Genomic DNA, 24,225 nt, shown 5'->3' with positions numbered 1-24,225 from the left:
CTGGATAAAAGAGCAAGGCCATGAAATATGCTTGTTTATGACACTTCTGTAAGACTATTAATCTGCAAGTTTATTGCATACTAGAAAATAGCATTGTAACTATGGTGTTTTAGAATTGTTTTCATTCCAAAAATTTATGAGTAATGTGAATACTAATATTCTATATTAAGTAATTTATTATTCATGACAAGAAATTTTATATCTCATCATAGGTAAACTATGGTAACTAGTTAGAGGTTAATAAACACGTTCAAAGCATGCATATTTTTTACTTTTATATACACAACAGCTCTATCTACAATGCATGGTAGATACTTGTAAATTGTACAGCTGTATAAGTGTTATAGTAGGTTTATAAGAAAAATGAACAAGAAAGGTTTATTTCTATACAATTAGTACTTAACCTGGAAAGGTTATTATAGTAGTACCTAAATTGAATACCAATATCAAAATATTTGTATTTAAATGGAATGTATTTTATTTGCTTTAAAAACAGTTTTTAAATGTGCAGTAGTGGAGGAGTCAGTGACTGAGATGCCAAAATCGTGGATTGTAAGGATGAGGTAAGTAAAAAAGGAAGTCAGATATTATTCAGTCCTTTATATTTGAGGTGCGGGATCTCACTTGAGCACAATAACGCATGTAAATTTTGATTTAGGTGCACTGTTAATTGTTCATGTAAATTTGTCCTCATCACTCATGTAAAAACCTTTTTTAAATCATGTATGCAACTTTACTTATTTAGCGCATGTGTTGAGTGGCACTTTCACATCGCAACTAATACAGCTGTTTACTACTGTGGCACTGACGATCCACTACACAGGCATTTTTGTTGAGTAGGCATTAATCCAATCAGGGACCACAGTTTACTTTCGTGAATTGCTGTTCATGAAGAAAACCTGTATAAGAGTACCCTTGCCAACATTTTTAAAGTATGAATTCTCGGATACCACTGGCTATGGGGACAAAAAAAAAAAAGAATGAGGAACCAAGTTGGTTATAAAGGTAGATATTTTTACGATTAAATACTGTGTCGCTGATACGTTGATATTGTACTAGCAGATGACAAACTGTCATAAATTATGCATGTGTTCAACATAAGGTTTAGGCTATGTAAAAGTGCATCAAAATCAAATCAATATTTGTGAATGAATATGAAAAGTGGTCTAATTGACCAGATTTAAATCATGCATTGGCTTTACTCGCCATTTAATTATCTAGTCCAAGGTCTTCCTTGACAAAGTTTTTATGTCATAAATAATTTAACACCCAGTTTTGGCTACTTTTTCCACTGCTCAAAATAACAATGGATAAACTCTGGTTAATTTCATGTTAAACAATGTCTTATAGGACTATTTTTCAGGTTCAGATGCTATACAAAAAAAAAAAAAGCGTAATAATTTCTTAACTAATATTAAATAGGACAAGTGTGCAGCCTCTCCCTAAATTTCATGAATGTGCTGCCTTTGGTAGTGGAGTAATCTATCCTATACATCCTCATCCAATATCATTGATTATCTTTTAATATTTTTATTCACTTATAAAAGAAAAATAAATACAGTTAGGCTCATTTTTGTCAAATGTTGATAATAAAGAGTGTATTGCATTTTAAGGGTGTTTGAGGAATTACTTAATACTGCGTACCTTTTACGAAGATAACACATGTATACACAGATTTTTATAAAAAATTTAAATAAACAACAATTTTTTTCGAATTTACTATTTCTTTAATTCATTACATTATGATACAGGGACCTGAAAAAAGTTTTTCATTGAATGATTAAAATCACTCACCATACTATTTTCAGATGAGTAAAAAAATCACTCACCTGCTGTCTTCAAATACGATGGACTAATTATTAGCATTTTATTAATTTTAAAGAGGTGGGCAAGATATTAAATATTTTAACCTAATGAATAATCTTAATAGTATTTAATAAATAAATAATTATAAAAATCTGTAAATAACCCAGCCCAGATTATTTAGAAATCCTTTTTTCTATTAAGCAAATAAGTATTTAACCTAATAACAATGGTTGGTTGGTTGTTTTGAATTTTGTGCAAAGCTACACGAGAGTTATCTGCACCAGCCATCCCTAATTTAACAGTACTAGAGGGAAGGCAGCTAGTCATTACCACCCACACCGCCAACCCTTTGGTTACTCTTTTTACCAACGAATGGTGAGATTTTTCATCACATTATAACGCCTCCACGGCTGAAAGGGCGAGCATGTTTGGTGGGATGGGGATTCAAACCCGCGACCAGCAGATTGCGAGTCGAGTGCCCTACCGACCTGGCCATGTTAATAATAATGAACTCAATACTGCATTACAGACTATCAGGTGCTACTGGCCAGGGAATAGGGATGTTACAAAAAAAAGTACAGGAGATACCAGATAAAGATGTATGGACAATGCATCACATGAACATCCTGTCCTATTGTGGGAAGTTTATTCATCATCTGCTTAGCATAAGCTTTTGACTAGGTTTTAAATCTCTTTGAGAAAGGTCATGACATTGTACATTTTATCATAATTATTGAATATAATGACTGATATGGTAAACTATGCACTCATTGCTTCTAATTACTAATTAAATATTAGTAATTATTATTTTTTCAATTGGCAAGTAATCTGATCTAAGTTATGAAATGTTTATTGATAAAAATGAAACCACTGCTTTACATGTTCTGTGTAAGATATTACAGGGGCATCGAGAGCCAGCCCAGACCCTGGGGTCAGTAATATCAATGACCCCTCCCTCTCATTTTAGGTGATAAATTTCTTCATGAATCCATGAAAATGCAGTAGCCATTTTAGCTCATTAAGTTGTATGAATTTCTAATGAGTTTTGGAATATCTCACTGCTGGGCCCCTCAACAGACCCCAGGCCTGTCATACATCATGCTCATTTCTTCTAAAAATGTATTTCAGGTGACTTCTGTACTTGGGATGCTAAAACACAAAGAAATAAATGACTTAGAATCAATGGCAATGGGTAAATAGTCATATCTAGATATAATCAGATTAAAATTATAGGTAGATTTCTAAAAAACTCACATTTCATGCACTTTAAATGTATTCGAACCAGAACTAGTTTGCTTTGAATAATTGGGTTTCCACAAGAATCTGGTTTTTATAATAGACATTTATACACATTTCTATTATGTGATTGTTTTTTTTTTTATCTCTTTCTCTATATATATATAAAGACAAAATGTATGTTTGTTTAAACCCTCCAAGCCTATTGGGCCAATCTCAACCAAAATTTTATATAAAAACTAAGAACTATGGAGAATGTCATAAGTGGGTCAAATTTGAATTTAACCCTATTTGTACAGGGGTCATTTTGTAAAGGCTGTTGGTTAATTACTCCAAGCCTGTTGAGTCAATCTCAAATAATCTTGGTAGGTTGACACTTTAGACAATGTTGAATATTCTAAAAGGATTGAACCCTATTTTGACCAGAAACTAATTTGCTTGCTTGGAAAAAATATATTTAGAGCACTGTTTGCGCCTTTGGGTTGATTATTGAACAGAATTGTGACAATCTAACACTGGCATTGGATTTTCCACTATTGAAAACCCCTACTTTGGTTTTCCAATCCTCAAAATTGGCCTAGAAATAAGAATTTTTTGATAAAATTCCTTTCAAAATTCGTCTTTTTCGATTTTTATCACAAATTTGCAATCTCTTCTGTTCTTTTTTACCCTTTATTTGATTGTCTCACAGTTTCTCATGTTATCTTCTATCCGAATGTCTATTACTGTCTCATGCCCTCTCCTTCTACTTGCAATGTCTCATGTTTCATATTGTCTCGTTTCAAGGACTACAAAAGCAATGAAAGAGACCAATTGAAAATCATTTTTCTTTTGACAAGTAACATTGTCAGTTTTTATTCTGATTAATGGAATGTAAAAGGTGAGAACTTTTTGAAGTAATTGAATTTGAAGTATAAAAATTAATTTTACCTATATGTTTAGTTTGGGTTAATTACACTTTCAAAAATGCCCAAAAAAGGAAGATCAAAGAGCCTATCAAGACTGCCAAAGCACAGAGAGATGCAGAAAGAAGACAAAATAAGACAGAGAATTCAGATTAGAAGCTGCTAGACAGACACAGAAATAGGTTTCAACAGGAAACAGGGGAAGCAAGAACTGATTATGGGACAAAAAGAAATACAGCAAAAAAGATCACAAGAAAATGAAGATGAAAGAGCTACCAGATTACAAGACAAGAGAAAAGAGAATCCATTAGAAAGTCTGAATAGAATAGAAACAGACATGAATTTCAAATGGCAGGTTTCAGTCATGAACCAACAGAAAATTATGAGTCCATTCAACTTTATAATATTGGTGGTATGATTGAGGAGTGTGAACATTATCATGCAAGAAAATGGAAAATGAAGCTCCATCAATGTGTTGTTCATGAGGAAAGGTTTACTTATCTCCTCTATCAGAATCTCCTGAGTCACTCAAGACTAAAGATTCTAAGCATTTCCTCAATAACATTAGAAAGTATAACAGCTGCTTTCAGATGACTTCTTTTGGCACTACTAATGTTATCAGAGAACAAGGTTATATGCCTACCTTTAAAGTTCAAGTTTATCACAACATTGGTGCACTACAGCCTCTACCAAGTGAACCACCTAAATCTCTAAAGATTTATTTCATAGGAAATAGAAAAGAGCAAGCAAATCAAAGAGGGCAAAATAATCCTGGAGTAAAGCGAAATGTAGTTCTTGATCTTCAAGATACGCTACATCTACATAACATTACATTCAAAATTTCAAATCAGAGTACAAGGTAGTGATCCATGCTGATAAAACTCCACAAGGGTAACATGCAGGTCATTTAAATGCCCCTATTGTTGATGAGGTGGCTATTCTGGTTGGTCAAGAATTTGGGAAAAAGATATATTGCTCTAGAACAGAGAAACAATACACTGAAGAGAGTAGCTGAAACCAATAGAGCCTATAACACATTACAATATCCATTGATTTTCTGGAAAGGTGAAGATGGATACAACTTCTCTACTTCTCCAACATCAGGTCAAATAATTCCAAACAAGAAAGCATCTGCAATGGATATTTATTCCTTGATATTTATGTACATACAGAATGAGTTATATAATTTTGTTAGCAAGAGAAGTCTTTCTTCAATTTGCAGTTGACATGTATGCTGAAAGTGAAAGGCTCTTAGTCATCAGAACCAACCAGAAGAAACTGAAAGCTGAGGAGTACATTCATCTCAGAGATGCAGTAAGGAATGATGCAGATGCCAGGAATGTTGGTCAAATAGTCATCTTGCCTTCAAGTTTCATAAGAAAACCAAGATACATGCACGAACGTACACAAGATGCAATGTGCTAAGTAAGAAAGTATGGTAGACCAGACCTCTTAATAACATTCACATGCAATCCAAATTGGATAGAAATCAAAAGTCTCAAGACCATCACAATTTAATTGCAAGTGTATTTTGACTGAAAGTAATGAAACTCATGAAATTATTAACAAAGACATTTTTGGCAATACTCAATGTCATATGTACACGACTGAAAGGCAAAAGCGAGGCCTACCACATGCCCACATTCTTTTGTGGCTCCAAAATAAACTAAGATCAAACCAAATTCATGATATTATATGTGCTGAACTACCAAACCCTACACTGGACTATGTTTTACTTGAGATTGTTTAAAAGCACAATACATGGACCCTGTGATCAGCTCAATAGAAACTCACCATGCATGAAAGATGGGAAATATTGTTAAAGATTTCCAAGACAATTCATACCAGAAACAAAAACTGATCAAGATAGATATCCTCTGTATAGGAGAAGAAAGCCAGATAATGGTTGATTTGATACACTGCTGAAGGAGATAGCCATTGGTAACAGGTGGATTGTGCCTTACAATCCATATTTATCTAAAATTTCCAATGGTCACATCAATGTTGAAGCATGTAACTCCATCGAGAGAAATTAGTATGTCTGCAAGTATGTGAACAAAGGTTATGACATGGCAGTGTTTGGTATCGAAAGAGAAATGAGTGAGAGAGAGATGAATCTTCCTCCTATCAGATGAGTAGATTCATTAGCACTAATGAGGCTATTTGTAAAATTTTGGAATTCACAATTCACGAGTGCCATCCACCAGTTATCCATTTACTAGTACATATAGAGAATGGACAATGAGTCTTTTACACTGAGAAAAATGATCACCAAAGACAGCAGCCACCAAAAACAACTCTTATTGCTCTTTTTTTTAATTGTTTCAAGATGATGATTTAGTGAAAACCTTACTTAATCCTCAAGTGCCCCATTTATTGCACTTAGAATAATTAATACAAAAAAAGGAAAAGAAGTGTTCAAGGTTCAGTCATTGATGGATTTACAAGTATAAAACTGTGATGTTATCGGAAGAGTTTACACCATACATCCAAAAAATTTTGAATGGTTCTGCTTGAGAATGTTCTTACTTACAGTTCAAGGTCCTAACTCTTTTGAAGATTTAAAAACAGTGAATGGTGAAATATGTGATAGTTTCAGAGATGCATGTAACATTAGAGGTTTGTTAGAACATGAATCCTACTGGAATAGTGCTTTAGTGGAGGCAGCAGCGACACATTCATCAAATCAATTCAGAGATTTGTTTGCAACCATGCTACAAACATATACAATGTACAATCCATTACAGTTGTGATAAAGTCTCAAAGAAAGTTTTGTTGAAGATATGTTGTTTCTCATGCAAAGAAACTCTCCAAAACTAAATCTGCACCATGATAACATCTTTAATGAAGCACTTATCCTGATTGAAGATAAGATAATGTCTCTTGGTGGCAAATGTTTAAAAGATTTTTATCTTCAATTACCTGAAAGAACTGCAATTACTTCCATTGCCAAAGAATATTTAAGAGAAGTTTCATACAACAAAAATGACTTACTAATATACATTGCTCAGAATGAATCTAAACGTACAGAGGACCAGCAAATGCTTACAGAAACATTCTTGAAAAGACAAGTCTCATGAAAGATGAAATGGTATTTTTAGATGCACCAGGTGGTACTGGAAAAACATTTTTGATCAATTTGATCTTGGCTAAAATGAGATCAGAAGGAAATATTGTAGTTTCATCAGGAATTGCAGCTACATTATTGGAATGAAGAAGAACAGCCCATTCAGCATTCAAACTGCCACTGGATCTCAATCATGCAGATGAAGCAGTCTGTAGCATAAAAAGAGGTACTGCCACAGCAAAGGTTCTGCAAGAATGGAAAGTGATTATAAGGGATGAATGCACCATGTAATGAGCGATTTAAATGCTAGCTGAGTTGTGGGTCATTTTTTGAGCTCTTCAAGAAATTTTCAGATAACAAAAGTACTGAAGATTAATTGAGATAAGATAATTTCAAGTCTCATATTCATGAAATTTGATGTAAACTATCTTAATTAATTAATTTCTATAAAGATTTAGTTATTTGTGAAGCAAACAGCCCTTGTCAGGGCTAAAGACAAAAGACTTCATATCATGAGAACGAGAGTCAGCAACTATAGCCTAAGAAATTTCTGCCTCCAACACGATAGTATAGCTCAATGACCTAGATACAAGAAACTCATCATCCAGTAGCCAGGAATTGCCTGCCAGGAAGACAGACTAGCCCATGGATAAGACCAAATCCTCACCCATGCCACCAAAGAGCAACATCGCTATGGAACCCAGCAGCCAGAAGCAAGTTACACCAGAATCATCCAAGCCAAAGCAGCCAGCATCACTTCCAGCTATCATTGCAGAATGAATACCAGTGACATTTTGCCAGCCAGAAATAGCCCAACAACTGAAAACCTTGTTCCCAAAGATGACATTCACTGAGGTTCATCAATTAGCCTGTTGAGGACTCATAATCAAGTGCCAACACCCCAAATACTATGTCAAACTCCTCAAGCAATGGCCAGCCAAAGCCTTTGGAGAAACAGCCCTCAACATCCATGTCCCAGGCAAACCAGTGCCCATAAAGACCATTGTGATCTGAGGGTTCGACCGTGACATTAGCCCAGGAGAAATCAGGGACGAACTACAGAGCCAGGGCATAGACACATTGAATGTTGACATAATCAAGTCCTTCAAGACCAGCCAACCAATGCCTCTTGTCTGAGCCAGTCTCAAGGATGTCACCCAAGCTGACCATCTCATCAAAAATGGAATTACCCTTTGGTTTCAACAACAACCAGTCGAAGAATCCAAACAGTCGACGCCCATTAAAGTGCTCCAGTGCTTTAATTGTCAGACGTTAGGCCATTCCCGTACAGCCTGCACAGCATCTTCCAGATGTGTCGGATGTGGAGGACTTCACTTGGTAGCAGACCGTCCCAAGAAGCCAGAAGAAACATGCTGCGCCAACTGCAGTGGAACACACACCGCATCATACAGAAGCTGTCCAAAGTTCATTCAAATCATCACTCTCAAGAGAAGCAAGTTGATACAGATGAAGAAACTACCAGCCATGCCTAAGCTCATGAAAACAATGCCTGCCAACAAGGACCAATCAGACATGAAGCAAAGCCAGCAGACCAGCTTAAAGTAGGGAATGATATATTTAGGTTATTAGTGTGTAGCATTGTGATACCTCTACCGTTGGGTCCTTTAAATTTAGAAACACTATTTTATCTAAGTATGTAAAAATTATTGTTATCATTAAGCATGGTTTCACTTGTTGCTAGTACATGTATATTTTCTTTTAGACATAGATCAAACAGTTCGTATTATTTGTGATTTAAATCGCCCTGAATGTTAATAGATGTTATATTTAGCAACATATCTGATCATCCTCCTGGTTGATCCCATTGAAGACATAATCCCTAAGCAACTCAAACTCACTTGTCTTGAATCTGAAATAGTAAGGTGCAGAATTGATAATGTCACCTGATGTTGATCTGAGGACCATGTTGGTGACAAAGGATATGATTCTGTGGATCAGTATGCAGTGCATGTGTGTAGATGGTGCTGTTGGTTGTGGATTGCTGGTGGCATCTGCATAGAATCTGTTCTGGGTCGTTGTGGCTGGATGAGGGGTCTCTAAAACTGTAGGCTGGATCAGCTGGTATAAACTTGAACAATGAATACATATTTTGTGAATTGCAACCACCTAACTGTACCAAAATTTCCATCCTAGCAATATATATTTCCCAGACAACTACCCTTGACAGTTTGTCATCAACCAAAGCCTTCATACAATAATAATAGACCTAAATTCGAAACATAAAAATTTCAACTGTTGAACATCAAACCATAATGGCAAGATACTAAATGATTTCATAATGCAACACAACCTAGTAATATGCAATGACAACACACCAACCCACACCCATGTTAATGGAAGTTAAGATATACTAGATTTAGCAGTAATAACAACAGCGGCAACCCAAATAGTAAGCAATTTTAAAGTACATGAACATATAGGTGGAGACCATAACCCAATATCTATAACTCTTTCGAATAACAATTTTCCGAATATCTCCACTAAACCTAAAGTATTCAATTTCACAGCACCACTAGGAAACATTCAGACACAATATCGATTCTCAACTACCAAACATCCAAACATCAGCCAAAAATCAGATTGCAATAGATAAATATGCCACCTCTATTTCAAATATTAGTCAGTGCAATAGAAACAATAGTCCCAAAACAAGTAGCAAACATGCACCCCAACTCATGGCAGCTAACAAGAGAGATCCGTAATCTAATCAATAAAAGGCAGTACATAAATTCTAATCAATGAAAGATACAAGCTGAGAAGACAGTACATAAATTCTCACAACCTGCAGACAAAATCAAATGCCAACCAACTAAACAACCGAATAAGAAATCTTATAAACATACAGAAATTAACTTGGCAGAATATTGTGCATCCTTAGATAACTGTCACAGAGACCCAGCCTTATTCTGGAAGAAATTTAAAGCAATATGCAATGAAAATTCTGCCAAGAACATACCCAACCTAGAATATAATAAAAAAACAGCAACATCTGATCAGGAAAAAATGAACCTATTAGCAGAGTCCTACCAGCAAGTTTTTAGAACTCCAGATTCCCCACATTTGACAATCAACACTTCAAACAGATAGAACAATTTATTAATGATAATTCAAAACTATTTCAGCCATGCTTCCCAATTGAAGTCGGCAATAATTAAAATCTTACCAAAAAACCAGACCTGCAACAAAAGATCCTAAGAATTACAGACCTTGAGAAAATAGTAACAACACACCTACTATGGTATTTAGAGAAAAACAAGCTACTATCTGAAATACAAAGTGCATCTCGCAAAAACAGACAGCCAGCCAATCATTTAGTCAGGTTAACCGAATCAATTATTCAGGGTTTAAACAAAAATCATAATACAGTAGGTTTATTTCTTGATGTAAAAAAACCATTTGACTCAGTATGGCACTATCAATAACTCTTTAAGTAGGCATGTCCTAAGGGTCTGTACTTAGGCCCCTACTGTACATCCTGTTTATCAACAACATACCATTCCCTAAACTAAAATATAAACAACCTTGCAACATGCAAATGACATCTGGAGCACTTTCCGAGAACCCCTGCTAGCAGCCTCTAAACTTCAAACTTCTCTCAACCACATTATAGAATGGTGTAACACATGGAGAGTGGTGCTTAATGCTACAAAAATTCAGGGAATAATACTTAAACGAAGGTTATCTCATAAAAGAAAGTATCTCCGCAAAGTCAAAATAAAATGTATGAGTCTGAGTTTAAATTCTATTTGGAACAGCAAAATTTCTAGGTATCACATATAACCCTATCGCCCTGGGTACCCTTTACTGCGCATGATACAAGGTTTTAGTGTCTTACATTCAAAATTTTATTAAACTACTTTTTGTTTATGTTATATCAATTAGAATAGTATAAAATCTTAGCTAATAATCCATATTTTAATAGTATACAAGTTTCAAGTTCTTAATTCTACAAGGCAATATTAAAAAAAATCCTGAATTTCCATTAGTGTGATCCATGTGATACATTTTCTCTTAGCAGGTCATCATCTCTATTTTATCCACCACCCCTTGAAAAAGTATGAAATTAAACATAAAATACTCTCTATAAAATCATTACTGCTCAAACAAACCATAATTTTATATCCTTCAAATTTGTTTGGTTACAGAGAACTCAAATAGAAAATGGTTGTTAAGACATTAATGCCTCACATCATTGAAGCCTCTATTTCCAGTGGTAAATTCAAAAACCAAGATGTGTTCATACCCACAATTTCAATATTACCCAGGAATTCTCAATTGGAATTTAAAAGGCTACATTTTCCAGAAAGAATTTCCTTTGTAATTAACAAAGCTCAAAGTCAAAGAATGAAAGTTGCTGGATTGTTTCTCAAACAACTATGCTTTTCTCATGGTCAATTCTATAGTGTTCAAGGGTGGAATCACCTCAAAATCTTTATTTGTTGGCAGATGGAAAGCAAACTCTAAATATTGTTTATAAAGAAGCTTTGTTATAATTTTGAGATAAGGTTTATGTTCAAGTTATTACTTTTAAATATATGATTGCTGTTAAACTTACATTGTTTTAATCAAGTTAAAACATTCCCCATCACTTGACAGGTATTTCAGCTAGTAATATATATATATTTCAGAGGTAGAATCTGTGACACAGCTTGTAGTCACACCAATGAGGGATATTGAAAGGAGAAAGTGCAGCTTCAAAGATAATGAGTAACATACTAAAGTTAGCATACACAGACATTTTAACCCTACCAATACGGACTGGGTGAGATCCACCCAGCTCATAATCACAAAAGTATCCATGAGAGTGATTAGACTATGGTGTTTGGTGATGTACACGTATCTTTACAAAAGCTTGAAGATTATTTGTAAACATTACAATGCTTTTGTATGCAAAATATCAGATTTTTTTTTCTTAAGTAATAGTAATGTTTTATTGTGCTTTTTTCTTTTTTAATTTTGATTTTAATATTAAAAATACTTTTATGCATCAGAACATTTTCAAATGTCATTTGCGAAATCTTTATAACCTCCATGTTTTTTTAGAAAAAACTTTATATTTTATCTGTTATTTTCACTACTGTATCTCTGTACATGTTGGGTCAATTTGACCAACCTTGTAACCATCATAAAAAATTGGGAAAGAAATATAAATTATTCTTTTCTCGTTCTAGAATGACTACAAATTATAACATAAAAAAACACGAATGTTTGGTCTAAATAGCTTAAATCTCATAACATTATACATTTATATATATTTATTATTTTTATTATTCTGACCTTTCAGCCATGCCTGGCTAACATTACATAAGGCAGTGACGTGGAGCACATGCACTCATGTTACCATATCCAAGAACATAAAACTGGCCTTTACGAAGTGACCTGTCTTGGTTGTGTTTTAGTGGACTAGTATTTTGTAAAATACAGTCTCACATTTCAATTCTAATACATTATATATATGTACATACATTATTACTATTTACAAATAATTTCTTAAACTTATTTTTCTTAAAACATAGAACAGTAAATAAAGAAGTATAGCAAACAATTATCTATTCTAGTTATGAAACTTGTACTCATTTGCTTCTTACCATAGGTTGTAAGCCTTATCAAATTTTGCACATGGAGGATGTGAAACGAAATAAGTTTTTTTAGATTTTATATATACATTTTGAAATAACCAAAAATCATAAATTACTATATCAATACCATAGAATTCCACTATAATTTATCAAGCCTAGTAACTAAGCTGTATTTGGGTCTAAGAAAATATGAAATGTCGAGCTCACTAAAGTCTTACCTTACTGCTTGAAATCTAGCATGAAAAGAAAGAATTTGTTAACTAAATACTTTAATGAGGCTAAGAAAGCCACAAGGTATATGTAAGCATTTCCAAAAATGGAAAGAGGTGGGCAGGGTCACTGTGTTTGGTTCGGTAAGTGTAGCGATATCACAGCAAAAAGAAAAGATTGGAAGTTCTTATTTTAGATTCTAGCTTGTCAATATTGGTAATTTGAGTTCCTAATTCACAAGAAACTATAAAGTTTGTAATTGGACATAACAAACATCTCATTTAACCAATGCTGCATTAAACATAGCATGTGACACACAAAAATTAATATTTAGGAATTTTTTTTAATATGTACTTTCAAATTAAAAACTCGCTAATGGATAATACTAAAATGTGAATTATAATCTACAATTTGATACCCAACTTATTGACATACATTTCTAAAATAGTAGTTCAATAAAATTTTGAATGCAAGTCTCCAAATGCAATGACATGGCCTTTGACCTGTCTCAGTAAGGCTAACCAAACAAACCCTTACTAAACCAATTAAAGAAAAATTCTCAAAGCTTTACACACATAAATCAGAACACATCAATATAAAATCATTATTCCTTTACATTGGTATTTTTAAGGTTTTAAGACTTAGTCGTCTAACATTCAGATTGCTGTGCTCAATAAAACAAACTTCTATATAATGCAATTAAAAGTTGTGGTACCAAGTCATCAGATTTAATAGCCCAGCTCAATTTTTGGTGGCCTGGGTTAAAGGCTGCTCTGGCTTTATATGCACACCATATTATGTTAACTGGCCAGCTACTTGTTCTGCATACTTCTTTTAGATTACCAGCAGCAAGTCCTAATGAAGCTGGATGAAATCACTGCCAACCAAAAAAAGCACACAGAACTTTTCCAACAACTCGCTGCTAAAGGAAGAGCAGTTTCACAACCCCAGGCACCAGAGGTGGAAGTAGTGGATGACATGGTGGACGAACCAATGGATACATGGGAAGACTTGGACCAACTCTGTACCAAGATATTAGAAAACCCAGGCTAGAGAAAATAACTGATAAGTCCTATAATGAATAGTTTTTTGTTGTTTTTTTTATTTATACTTATTACCATATAAATAATTTAGGCATATGAAACGTATGCCAATTTATAGATGTAATCAAGCATCCATCTGAATCGAATGGATCGAATCGAATCGAATTTTTCAGGATGCCATCCTGAGTGCCTCAGGAGGGAACAATGTTGGACAATCTGTACGAAGAATGTTTAAGAAATTGAGGACTCTCTGCCTGTGGTCTGACTTCAATATGAAGGGCAGGAAGAACAAGCAAACATTTCAAGACCTGCCACTGTATAAAATAATTATCAGTATGTATATTTGGATATTTTCAGTTTTAATCAATCATTATTTTGGTTTAGCAAACATGGTAAAAACTACTCAGATAATTATTTAAAAAATTATAATTATCTGTTTTACATAGCTTTGTGAAAACAAGCCCAGTCAATAGACTGACTGTGCAATGAAAACAATGGTATTCAGAAACGGTCATTTACGTAACAAACTGATATTTATAAGATATCAATGACATACAAAGTTTGTATCAGGTGATGTATTTTAATACCACATACTTAACCTCATTACCACATTTATAATATCAAATCCTATTATTTCTTTAATTTACGAATTTTCCAGTGTCATAAAGGTCAAATTCTAGCTTTGTTAAATTTGATAATGTTATTGTAAATTGCAATAATGAGCTTTCTAATGATTCAACAGAGGCATGTAGATGAATTCATCCCAAAAGCTAGGATGCTAAGGTTTAGCTGCAGATGGCAGCAATTAAAATATATAGAATATAATATAGCCAAATCTGAAATGCATTTAAGACAAATGTAAAATAGAGAATACGATGACTCACTGCTAAGCCATGTACCACATTTGTCTGAGTTTCATATTGCATGAAACAAAATATTCATTTTTGTCATAAACTTAGGCACAACTTTATTTGTAAGCAGGTGTTTATAATGATTAAACTAATCAACGTTTTGGCAAATAATATTATTAGTCCTTGAAAAATACAAATTTTTTTATTTCTATTTTATTGATAGCTCTATTGATCTGTTAAACTTTGAACTGGTCTTTTATATTTACAAGCATGAGTTTGTTTGTTTTTGTTTTTGAATTTCGCACAAAGGTAGACGAGGGCTATCTGCACTAGCCGTCCCTAATTTAGCAGTGTAAGACTAGAGGGAAGGCAGCTAGTCATCACCACCCACCGCCAACTCTTGGGCTACTCTTTTACCAACAAATAGTGGAATTGACTGTCACATTATAATGTCCCCACGGCTGAAAGGGTGAGCATGTTTGGTGGGACTGGGATTCGAAGCAGCGACCCTCAGATTGCGAGTCAAGCACCCTAACCACCTGGCCATGTACAAGCACGAACTGCTTTGACGTTTCCCAGGACTCCCACAGCAACACAGCCTGATTCAGATGAAGAGACTATATTAGAATTATAGAGATAAAAAAATTTGTATGTTTTTGTGATTTATAATGTTGTATCAATGATATTGAATATATGATATTACTTCTTACTTATTTTTGCAAACGAATATATTGAAAGTATTCTGGGTGGACCTGAAAGATAGAAACAAGGTACTCTATAGGTACTAAGAAGAGGTAGAAAGCAATGAAAGGTAGTAAAATGGTAATAGGAATGTACCATGTTAGAACTTTAATATATCAAACTGATTGTATATTGGTAGTTCCATTGATAGTCCACACTTTAAGTAAACGTTATGTAATTTATCTCCGTAATTACTACCAAACCACTATGTTATTATTACATATTTATGAGGATGAGGAACTAAAAACCAAAAATGAGGTAATTAGTGTTGAGGAAAGTGGCAAAAACATCCAGATGAGGAGTACCCCACTAACTGCATGGCTACTTGAAAACCTGCAAGTCGAGAAACCACTCCTTGGGATAAATCTGGTCAGGTCTTGAAAGATGATCCGCCACAAGGTTGATAGCACCTGGAACATGACAAGCAAGGAGACTTATCTGCAGTGCGCGAGCCCAATAAAGGAGTTCTGATGTTCAACCACAAAGGCAACAGGAATGGGTGATTGATATAGTCCACAACGGTGGAGTTTTTTTGAATGGATCATGTTGGTTCCATACCAGAGGAAGAAAATGATCCAAAGCATGTCGTACCACCAAAAGCTCCAAGATATTAATATGGTAAGATTTCATGATCTGAGACCATTGTCCAGAAGCTCCTGCTGATTGACCCACACCCCCAGCCTTGGAGAGAAGCATCAGTGAACAGATGCAAATCCAGACGAGGTGGAGGAAGCAGTACTCCCCTCATCGTGTTGTCCTTGTTCAACTACCAATGCAGATCAGGTCGTGCAGTGTCCACTGAAGAGAGCCAAAATCAAAGGGGTCTAATGTTGTTTCACAGATTCCAGACTCATGAATATCTTCGAAACAGACAGATGGAGAAAAGGAGCCATCTGTAAGTCACAAAGATAAGTGGAAGGTAAACAAACATGTGACAAGACAGTGTCTCTCCCAAGAAGATCCCAATAATAAAGAAACCATGTGTGAAGAAATAGGGCCAAGGTGGACAATCGTGCCAACACTGAGGTAATGAGGAAGAGGGTATCACCCCAAAACCCCTTGAGGGATCAGTGGAGTGCCTCAGAAAGGAGGTATCAGGTGGAGAAGTACCACAGGAGAGCTGTAAGGGTAAGACAAAGGCAGGAAACTATGCCTGGGAGAAATTAATAGGATTTTCAGAGTCAGCCCCCCCACACTGGCAAAAATGACTCTAACTGCTGGGAGACGAGAAAGGGTTGAACAGCCTGACGATAAGCAAAGCATAATGATCAGAAGCACATAAAGGACAAAGCGTACTAGCACCAGCCCTCAACTGAGAAACAAAATGCTCAGCACGAATCCTGATGTCAGGGAAAGGAGGAAAAACAAGGTACTCAAAAGATGGTGTGTCATGTAACAGGAAGGAACAGGATCACATAAAATCGGTGAAATCGATAAAATGGAGCACATCTGAGAAGTCATATCCATAAAGGCTGAGGAGTTAGGCCTGATAGATTCTGTAGGAGAGGCTTGGGAAGGCACCGCATGGTTAAGTGGAGAAAAAAAGAAGTGATAGTTCGGTAGAATCAAATAGAGGAAGCCACATGATGAATCACGTGCAAAACACAGTAAATCACATTGATGGTGGGATATGAGGGAGTTCAAGACTTGTTCAAGGTAAGGTACTGTATCAGAAATAGTGAATGTAAGAAAACTGAAAATCTTCAAAAGGGATTGTTAATTCTGTTTCATAATTTGTAACATTTCATTTTACTCTACATTGATGATTTTGCTAAAGTTACTGTTAGGGAAGAGAAAATAACAGATGAAATAAATTTTTACCTTAAAATACTTTTGATATTCATTTAGGTTCTAGAGGTTACACAAATAAAATATGAAAAAAAATTTTATTCTTAATATAAGAATCACTTTGCACTCAGACTGACTCAGTAAAGGCTTTATAAATTCATAGATAAATCTACTATAAATAATTTATTGAAAATTCTGATTTTTTTGTATTGTTCATTTAAAGCCTGCCAAATTTCACTTCACAGTTTTAATATGAATATCTTCATGATTTTTTAAGGTCTTGCAACCAACCCATTGAGAAAATGTTAATCCCCAAGGTTACTAGTTCCTACACAATTCTTAACAAGTATATTTATAATATGAATTAACTATTACTTGCACTATCTTCAAAGTAAAATATATATAATTCTGTAAAGTCACTGATCAGTTGCTTACTTCACAGACCTCTCCACCAGACTTTAATTACATTAGATGTTGCCTTGTTACAAGTTCAATTTCCTATTTAAATGTTATTTCTAAAGTTTTTTTAACAACTACCCAGAACTTTTGAACCAGCTTGTAAAAAAAGTTGTTCCATTACTGCTCACTTATTGCACCTAAACAGAAGTGATAGTTTTGGCTTCATTTTATTATTTGTCTATGCTAATTATGTGAAGCTATTCTGAACAAATCTGACCACAAAAAGCCCATAAGGAAATATGTGAGGAAGGGGTTATGCTTGTGATAAAAATTTTTGTTCGTAGATATATGTATGATTTTATGTTTCTTCTTAAAAAATGCATTTTGAAGATGGATTTTATATACCTACAGCAGGTTTTTTGCAATAAGTAATTAGATAAACAGGGAGAATTTTGCATTTCATGAAAAATTAAGTAGAACATTACAAGTTGGATGCTTGCTTACTTGTACAATAATTAACTGAGCCTTCATTATTCATTTTCTTCAGAACAGAATTTCACCCAAATTTTCTTCTATAACTTTTCAACTTCTCTTCAAATTCTGATTAACTGTGTGCTTTTCTTCACACCTCAACTTCCTACAGATGAAAACTTCATTATTCTTATTTTGACCCCTTCCTGTTTTCTCTTCATTAATCAACCCTGCTTCTATTCTTTCAATGCAAAAATTATTTTCATCATCTTCGCAAAGCAATTAAATTCTTCACTTCTTACATCTTCATCCTTTATTTCTTTCTTCAAGCCCTTTTAATTCAAAACAAAGGGAAACAAGTGTTAGAGAGAAGAATGAAATCTTTATTCAAATCATACACAATGGATATGCCACACACTGTACTAGTTACTTACACATGTAGGATTGCTATACCAAGCACATTACAATGTACTCCTCTGAAACTTTTGAACTTTCAACATTTTGCAGTACATATTTGGTAGTCTTTCAAAAAAAAAATCTTGTCAAGTGAAAACAAATTATACAATGCTACAATATCAGTCTAATAGTGAAACTTGGATCAGTACATAGCATTTTGTACTTAACTCAAAATGACCTAAATAAAAAATAATTCTGTTAACTAATTGGATCATTAAGAAAAAGCAACCAAGGTTAATGATTCACTTTGATTACACCAGTATCATAATGGCTTCACATGTATACAATGTTTGCACAGAAACAAATTTGCTACAAATGTCTGGATATTAATATGAACAGTTATTATCCATTCAATTCGGGATAATTATAATTGATTTCTTAACTGTTGTTTCAGAAGGATTCTGCAAATTTTTACAATTAAAAAAAATATTTATTGACATATCTCGTTGATAATTTTTCACTTGATATGAAAAATGGTTTTCTATTTTTTCCCTTTGAACTGTTGCAAGCTAGAAAAAATAAACTGAAAGGTAAAAACATTAAATTCTCTATAAATAGTAATTTTTAAAAACATAGAATATCTTATTTGTTACTCAGGTCATGCTAACATTCAAACACAAAAGGATTCTCAACAGAATCATAACATCCATAGCCAAAAGAAACAAGGCTTTAGCTAGGAATGCATGTTTTCATAAAAGTAAAAACATCTACAACCTACAAAGTAACAGTTAACACTATATGCTTCTTTAAAGTCTCGAATACAGCCTTCTCCTCAACTTTTTAAAAGCATACACAGTCAAGCTTATCAGCTTGTGCTTTGACATGCCACTATCTTCCATAAGATTTAGTATGTTTTTTTTCATCAGACACACACTAAAATTACCTTCATTCATTATTAAACTTTCTAAACAACAAGCAATGAACAAATTATGTATTTAATGTATATTAAAAAAAATATAATTCCCCAAAGGTTTCAAATATTTATCTGTTGCTTTTCAGTTAATAATAATGTGTTTCCTTTCCACTGAACAATTACTTATTCGATATTTGGAACTGTCTGACGTAGTGCAAAATAACTAAGAAACCTTATAGCTAAATAGAATTAGCTAAAAGTAACTTCAGATATGAAATTAATTTCTTTATTTTTCTACATAATACACAGGTCAAGAAGAAATTCAAAATTTGGAATCCTAACAGTGCTTCTTGATAATTTTGTACAGTGCTTTTTTAAAATATTTGTTTCATTACTTACTTGTGAAAAAGCAGCTACACACAATACTAACAGCCAATCTATGGTGTAGTAGTCATTAACACAATTATATCTAGTTATTAAAATAGTATAGAAATAATGAATAGCAAGTACGTTGTTCCTTAATTTGTTTGTATCACAAGAGTATAATATAGCATGTGTATCACTGCTTCTTCTATTTCTTACACTGTTATTTTTAATCTATTCATGTTAACATATATTCATTCAATAACAGTATCATTTTGATGTAATGAAGAAATCATAGTAACACACATCATGTTCAAAGTACATTTCCACAATACAAACTACTTCCGAAGGTTTAAAATTAATAAATTTGAAAATAACTCAAACACAATGCAATTCTAAAGCTTTTTTTTTATATGAACACAGCACTTCAAAAAGTTAGCTTAAGCTTTTAAAGTACTTGTAATATGAACTATAATAACAATTCTATCAAAAAGTGGATAAAATGGAAACTAGAAACATGAAAATATTACTTATAATCCTTTCCATTAATGCATCATCAGCATGAATGAACAAGAGGAAAAAAAAACATTTATATACAAAACTCCATAACAGGTTGACACGTGGTTACTACACTTGGATCTGTGCCTTACTCCACTCTCAGGTCCTAGTAGTAGTACTTACGAGGTGAATACGAACGGGATCTTGAACGTGAATATCTGCGCCCACGGTAGTTCGGTGATGGAGAGCGTCCTCGATAGTTACCATTATGTTTTGGACTAATATAAAAAGACATAACATTAATCAAAATCTTTTTACACTTAAATCTCAAGATAAAATTACCTTGTTACTATGTTACAGAGAGAATTACTGATTAAAGGATATTCAAGAAGAAAATTAAAGAGAAAATGTTACATTAACCCTATCGCCCCATGTACCCTCTACTGCACATGACACAAGGTTTTAGCGTCTTACATAAAAATTTTCATTAAACTAATTTTTTTATGTTATATCAATTAGAATAGCATAAAATCTTAGCTAATAATCCATATTTTAATAGTATACAAGTTTTAAGTTCTTAATTCCACAAGAAAATATTTTTTAAAATCCTGAATTTCTACAAGTGTGACCCACTTGACACATTTTATCTTAGCATGTCATCATCCCTATTTTATCTATCACTCCTCAAAAATGTACGAAATTAAAAGTAAAGTACCCTCTATAAAATTGTTATTGCTCAAACAAACCATAATTTTTATAGCCTTCAATTTTGTTTGGTTGAAGAGCTATCGAATAGAAAATCAGACCCCTCCTGCCACATCCTCTCTTTCACAAATCGTTGATAGTTCTCTCTTAGATTTCATTATATATTACCTATAAGCAATAGATAGTCCAGGTTTTCATCTATGAAATGATGTGTTGTATAACATTGTATTCTAAACAGAATATCATAAATTTCACTCACAGTACAAGATTCATTCCCATGGGAAAGTTAACGACTGGCTTGGATGAATTTCTAACGGCTCTTGTTATATAGTTAGAAAGCCAAGAAAATTTTGAGAGGAAAGTAAATTTGTCTACTTTTTGCATGTTATTAGTCTATATTCTCTGGTGCATTACTTAATTAAATAAAAATTGTTGAGCGCATTACTATAATTATTTTAAAAAAATCAGGCTTAAATCTCCTGGACAATCGAGGGCAAGAAAAAAAGAAGATTGGGTAAATACTTTATTTCTTGTTTTTCATACTTATTGTTATAAAAGTAACTAAAACTTAAAAATACAGATCTTTTTAAGTTATTTAAGACTATATTAGGTAAAATAAGTAATAATAATAATATAATTAAAATGGTTCATGAGTCACACACACGAGCAGCTCGTGGGTAATGTAATTCGAGAGCATAATGCGAGTTGCATGTTTCCCAAGTGATTTACAACTTATAAAGGCACGGATAGTAGTTAGACACAGTTCAAAGGGCAATAAAACAATAAAAGTTAATTACAAATAGATGTATAATGTTATGAACTTAGAGCTACTTAGGATAAATGAATGTAGTCTCATGTCACAATTTGAAGTCATTCTAGAAAGAAAAAAAGGTTAATTTAGGTTTATTTTGATTTATTTTTTGGTGGTTACAAGGTCAGTCAAATTGACCAATCCTATTTTGAGATAGGGTATAGAAAATAACATATAAACTATAAAGTTTTATTGAAAAAACGTTTGAACTGCATTTAGTAGGTTTTATGGATTACACAAAGGAAATTTGAGATTTTTGAGATGACGAAAACTATTTTTAATTTTAACATGAAAATTACTTTGCACACAGACCATGCAAAACAAATACTCAATGTATTCATGGACAAATCTTTATTTTATTTTATTAAAAATACTTCACAAAGAAATTTGACCTTTGTATGTAAAAGACTTGTAATATTAACTGAAAGACTGCCACATTTCATGAAGTTATACCTAATATATTGAGAGTTATAAGTAATAAATTTATAAAGACTTTAAATGAGTATAAAAGGTCACGTGACTCAGTCAAATTGACCGACTCCGTGTTGAGAGAGTTAAAGAGTACAAAAGGTCACGTGACTCAGTCAGATTGATCAACCATGTAGTGAGAGAGTTAAAGCAAGAATTGTTACTTACAAGGTAGGTTTGCCCATATATATTCCTGGGGTTGGGGTATGAGCTCTTTTTGTGATAGAATAGTCTACTCTTATCTTTCTTCCATCAATTTCTAACCCATTGCATCTTTCTTTAGCCTAATGGGAATAGAAAGTATTTAGATCCCAAATAGAATACTCATATTTATTCTTCTACAAGTCATGAAAAAGTGTGTAAGGTCAGAAAACCATATGCACTGGTAATTTCATTCACCATTATCTAAAATTATACTAAGCCCATTGTCAATATTTTACATGGATATACACATTTTATGTTGGAAATGTCAATAACCTGCCAAAATTTACAACCTGATATACTAACAAGGAACAAAATTTAGCTAAATGTAGTATCATACAAGACTACATATATCTAGTTCCCAATACGACAAAAGCTCACAGTAAGAAATCTGTTTACCTCTATATTAAAGAAGGTAAATGCTGAACATGAAAAACTAAGATATCAAATACATAAAACACCAAAACAATACAGCACAGAAAGTTTTGCCTCAAAAAATAAACTTTGTTATAACTTTTGTGGCTTCTTACTCCAGCTGGTAAAAGAATAGTTAACAAATATAATAAAACACTATAACATAAAAATTAAGTCTTCTTACTATTTTTGCATGCACTCTACACACTCTCTGTATAAACATGAAAGTGATTTTGTACTTTACCGTATACTTTTACTATCTAGAACACACGTTTAACTGACAGCATAACTTAAAGTGGTATGAATTAAGAGATCCATAATGTTCCCTTAAAATAGAAAATCACAGCAAACCTATCAAAGCATTCATATTAGTGTTCACAGAAACATCGATATACATTTATTATGCCTCACTTATTTGCTAAATGGTTTGTTGCAGTTAATGTTAAAAAAATATTAAACTGCAATTCAATAGTAGCTACACTGCTAGAATACTTTATATAATTATGTTCTTAAAAATCTTTCAGTCTTTCAGCTATTTCACATTCATGTGAAATTTGCTCAACCTTTTCTTCTTAAGATTTTTTTATATGTGGGTTCTCAATATTATATCCATAATAAGTGTTTAACACTTTCACTATGGGCTTAGTTGAAACAGCCAAGTTCGTGACTCCAAATTGACCTTTATAGTTTCCAGTCACTACTGTTTGATTGTTTCAGACAAAGCAGTAACCAAATTACTGCTTCTATGATTTCTAATTATTATCTTTTATTAGCCCATATTTGTTCAGCTTAATTGATTAGCACAATTAATAAACTAATCAAAATTAATTTTCCAGTTATTTCAATAATCTAAGTCTCATGTGAGAATAGTCAGTTTAATGTAATTGGTTAATGAGCTCAGTAGTTAATTCATTAGCACAAAAATGTCATATATATATCTCGGAGAGAGCTTTAGCACTCTCTAAAGAGGAATGAATAAAAAAAAGGGCCCACCAGTACTGCAGTAATACATAAACTCAGACGAAGTTTCTACTCCAACAGCCACCATAAGGCTGATATGAAGAGCCATTTCTTGAGTTATACCAACTTCCTACTTTGACTTGTGACCTTTCAACTTTGGCCCTTAAGACACTTTTGCAACAAATAACCGTCAATTGATTAATCATGTGAAAAACTGTGGAAGGATACTAAGAGCACCCCTGCCACATCTACAAAGTCACCATGACTATCGCACAGTGTATGCCATGTTTTAAGTATATACATATTGAGTTCTTAAAGCTTATACAAAACTTCTGTTGAAGTAATAATGAATACTGTAATAATACGTTATGTTATAAAT

The 24,225-nt window shown here is 33.3% G+C and overlaps 1 protein-coding gene across 3 annotated transcripts in view; it reads right to left on the bottom strand.

Moving 5' to 3' along the window:
- The window catches only part of LOC106478463 (transformer-2 protein homolog alpha-like), a 62,812-nt gene that overhangs the window by 10,856 nt on the left and 27,731 nt on the right, over window positions 1-24,225 (bottom strand). The window contains exons 8-11 of one of the 3 annotated variants that reach the window (XM_022382046.1): window positions 22,440-22,555; window positions 20,471-20,565; window positions 18,151-18,449; window positions 2,199-2,955 (exon numbers count right to left, since the gene is read on the bottom strand). In XM_022382046.1, coding sequence (XP_022237754.1) covers window positions 18,424-18,449; window positions 20,471-20,565; window positions 22,440-22,555 — 237 coding nt within the window. In that variant the 3' untranslated portion in view covers window positions 2,199-2,955; window positions 18,151-18,423. Of the gene's footprint in view, window positions 1-2,198; window positions 2,956-18,150; window positions 18,450-18,479; window positions 20,566-22,439; window positions 22,556-24,225 lie in introns of those variants that run through there. The other 2 variants (XM_013939008.2, XM_022382047.1) reach the window with 2 other exon arrangements.

This window comes from Limulus polyphemus, unplaced genomic scaffold (genome assembly GCF_000517525.1).
Source record: "Limulus polyphemus unplaced genomic scaffold, Limulus_polyphemus-2.1.2 Scaffold213, whole genome shotgun sequence".
NCBI lineage: Eukaryota > Metazoa > Arthropoda > Merostomata > Xiphosura > Limulidae > Limulus > Limulus polyphemus.
This window is presented reverse-complemented; position numbering and strand designations above follow the sequence as displayed.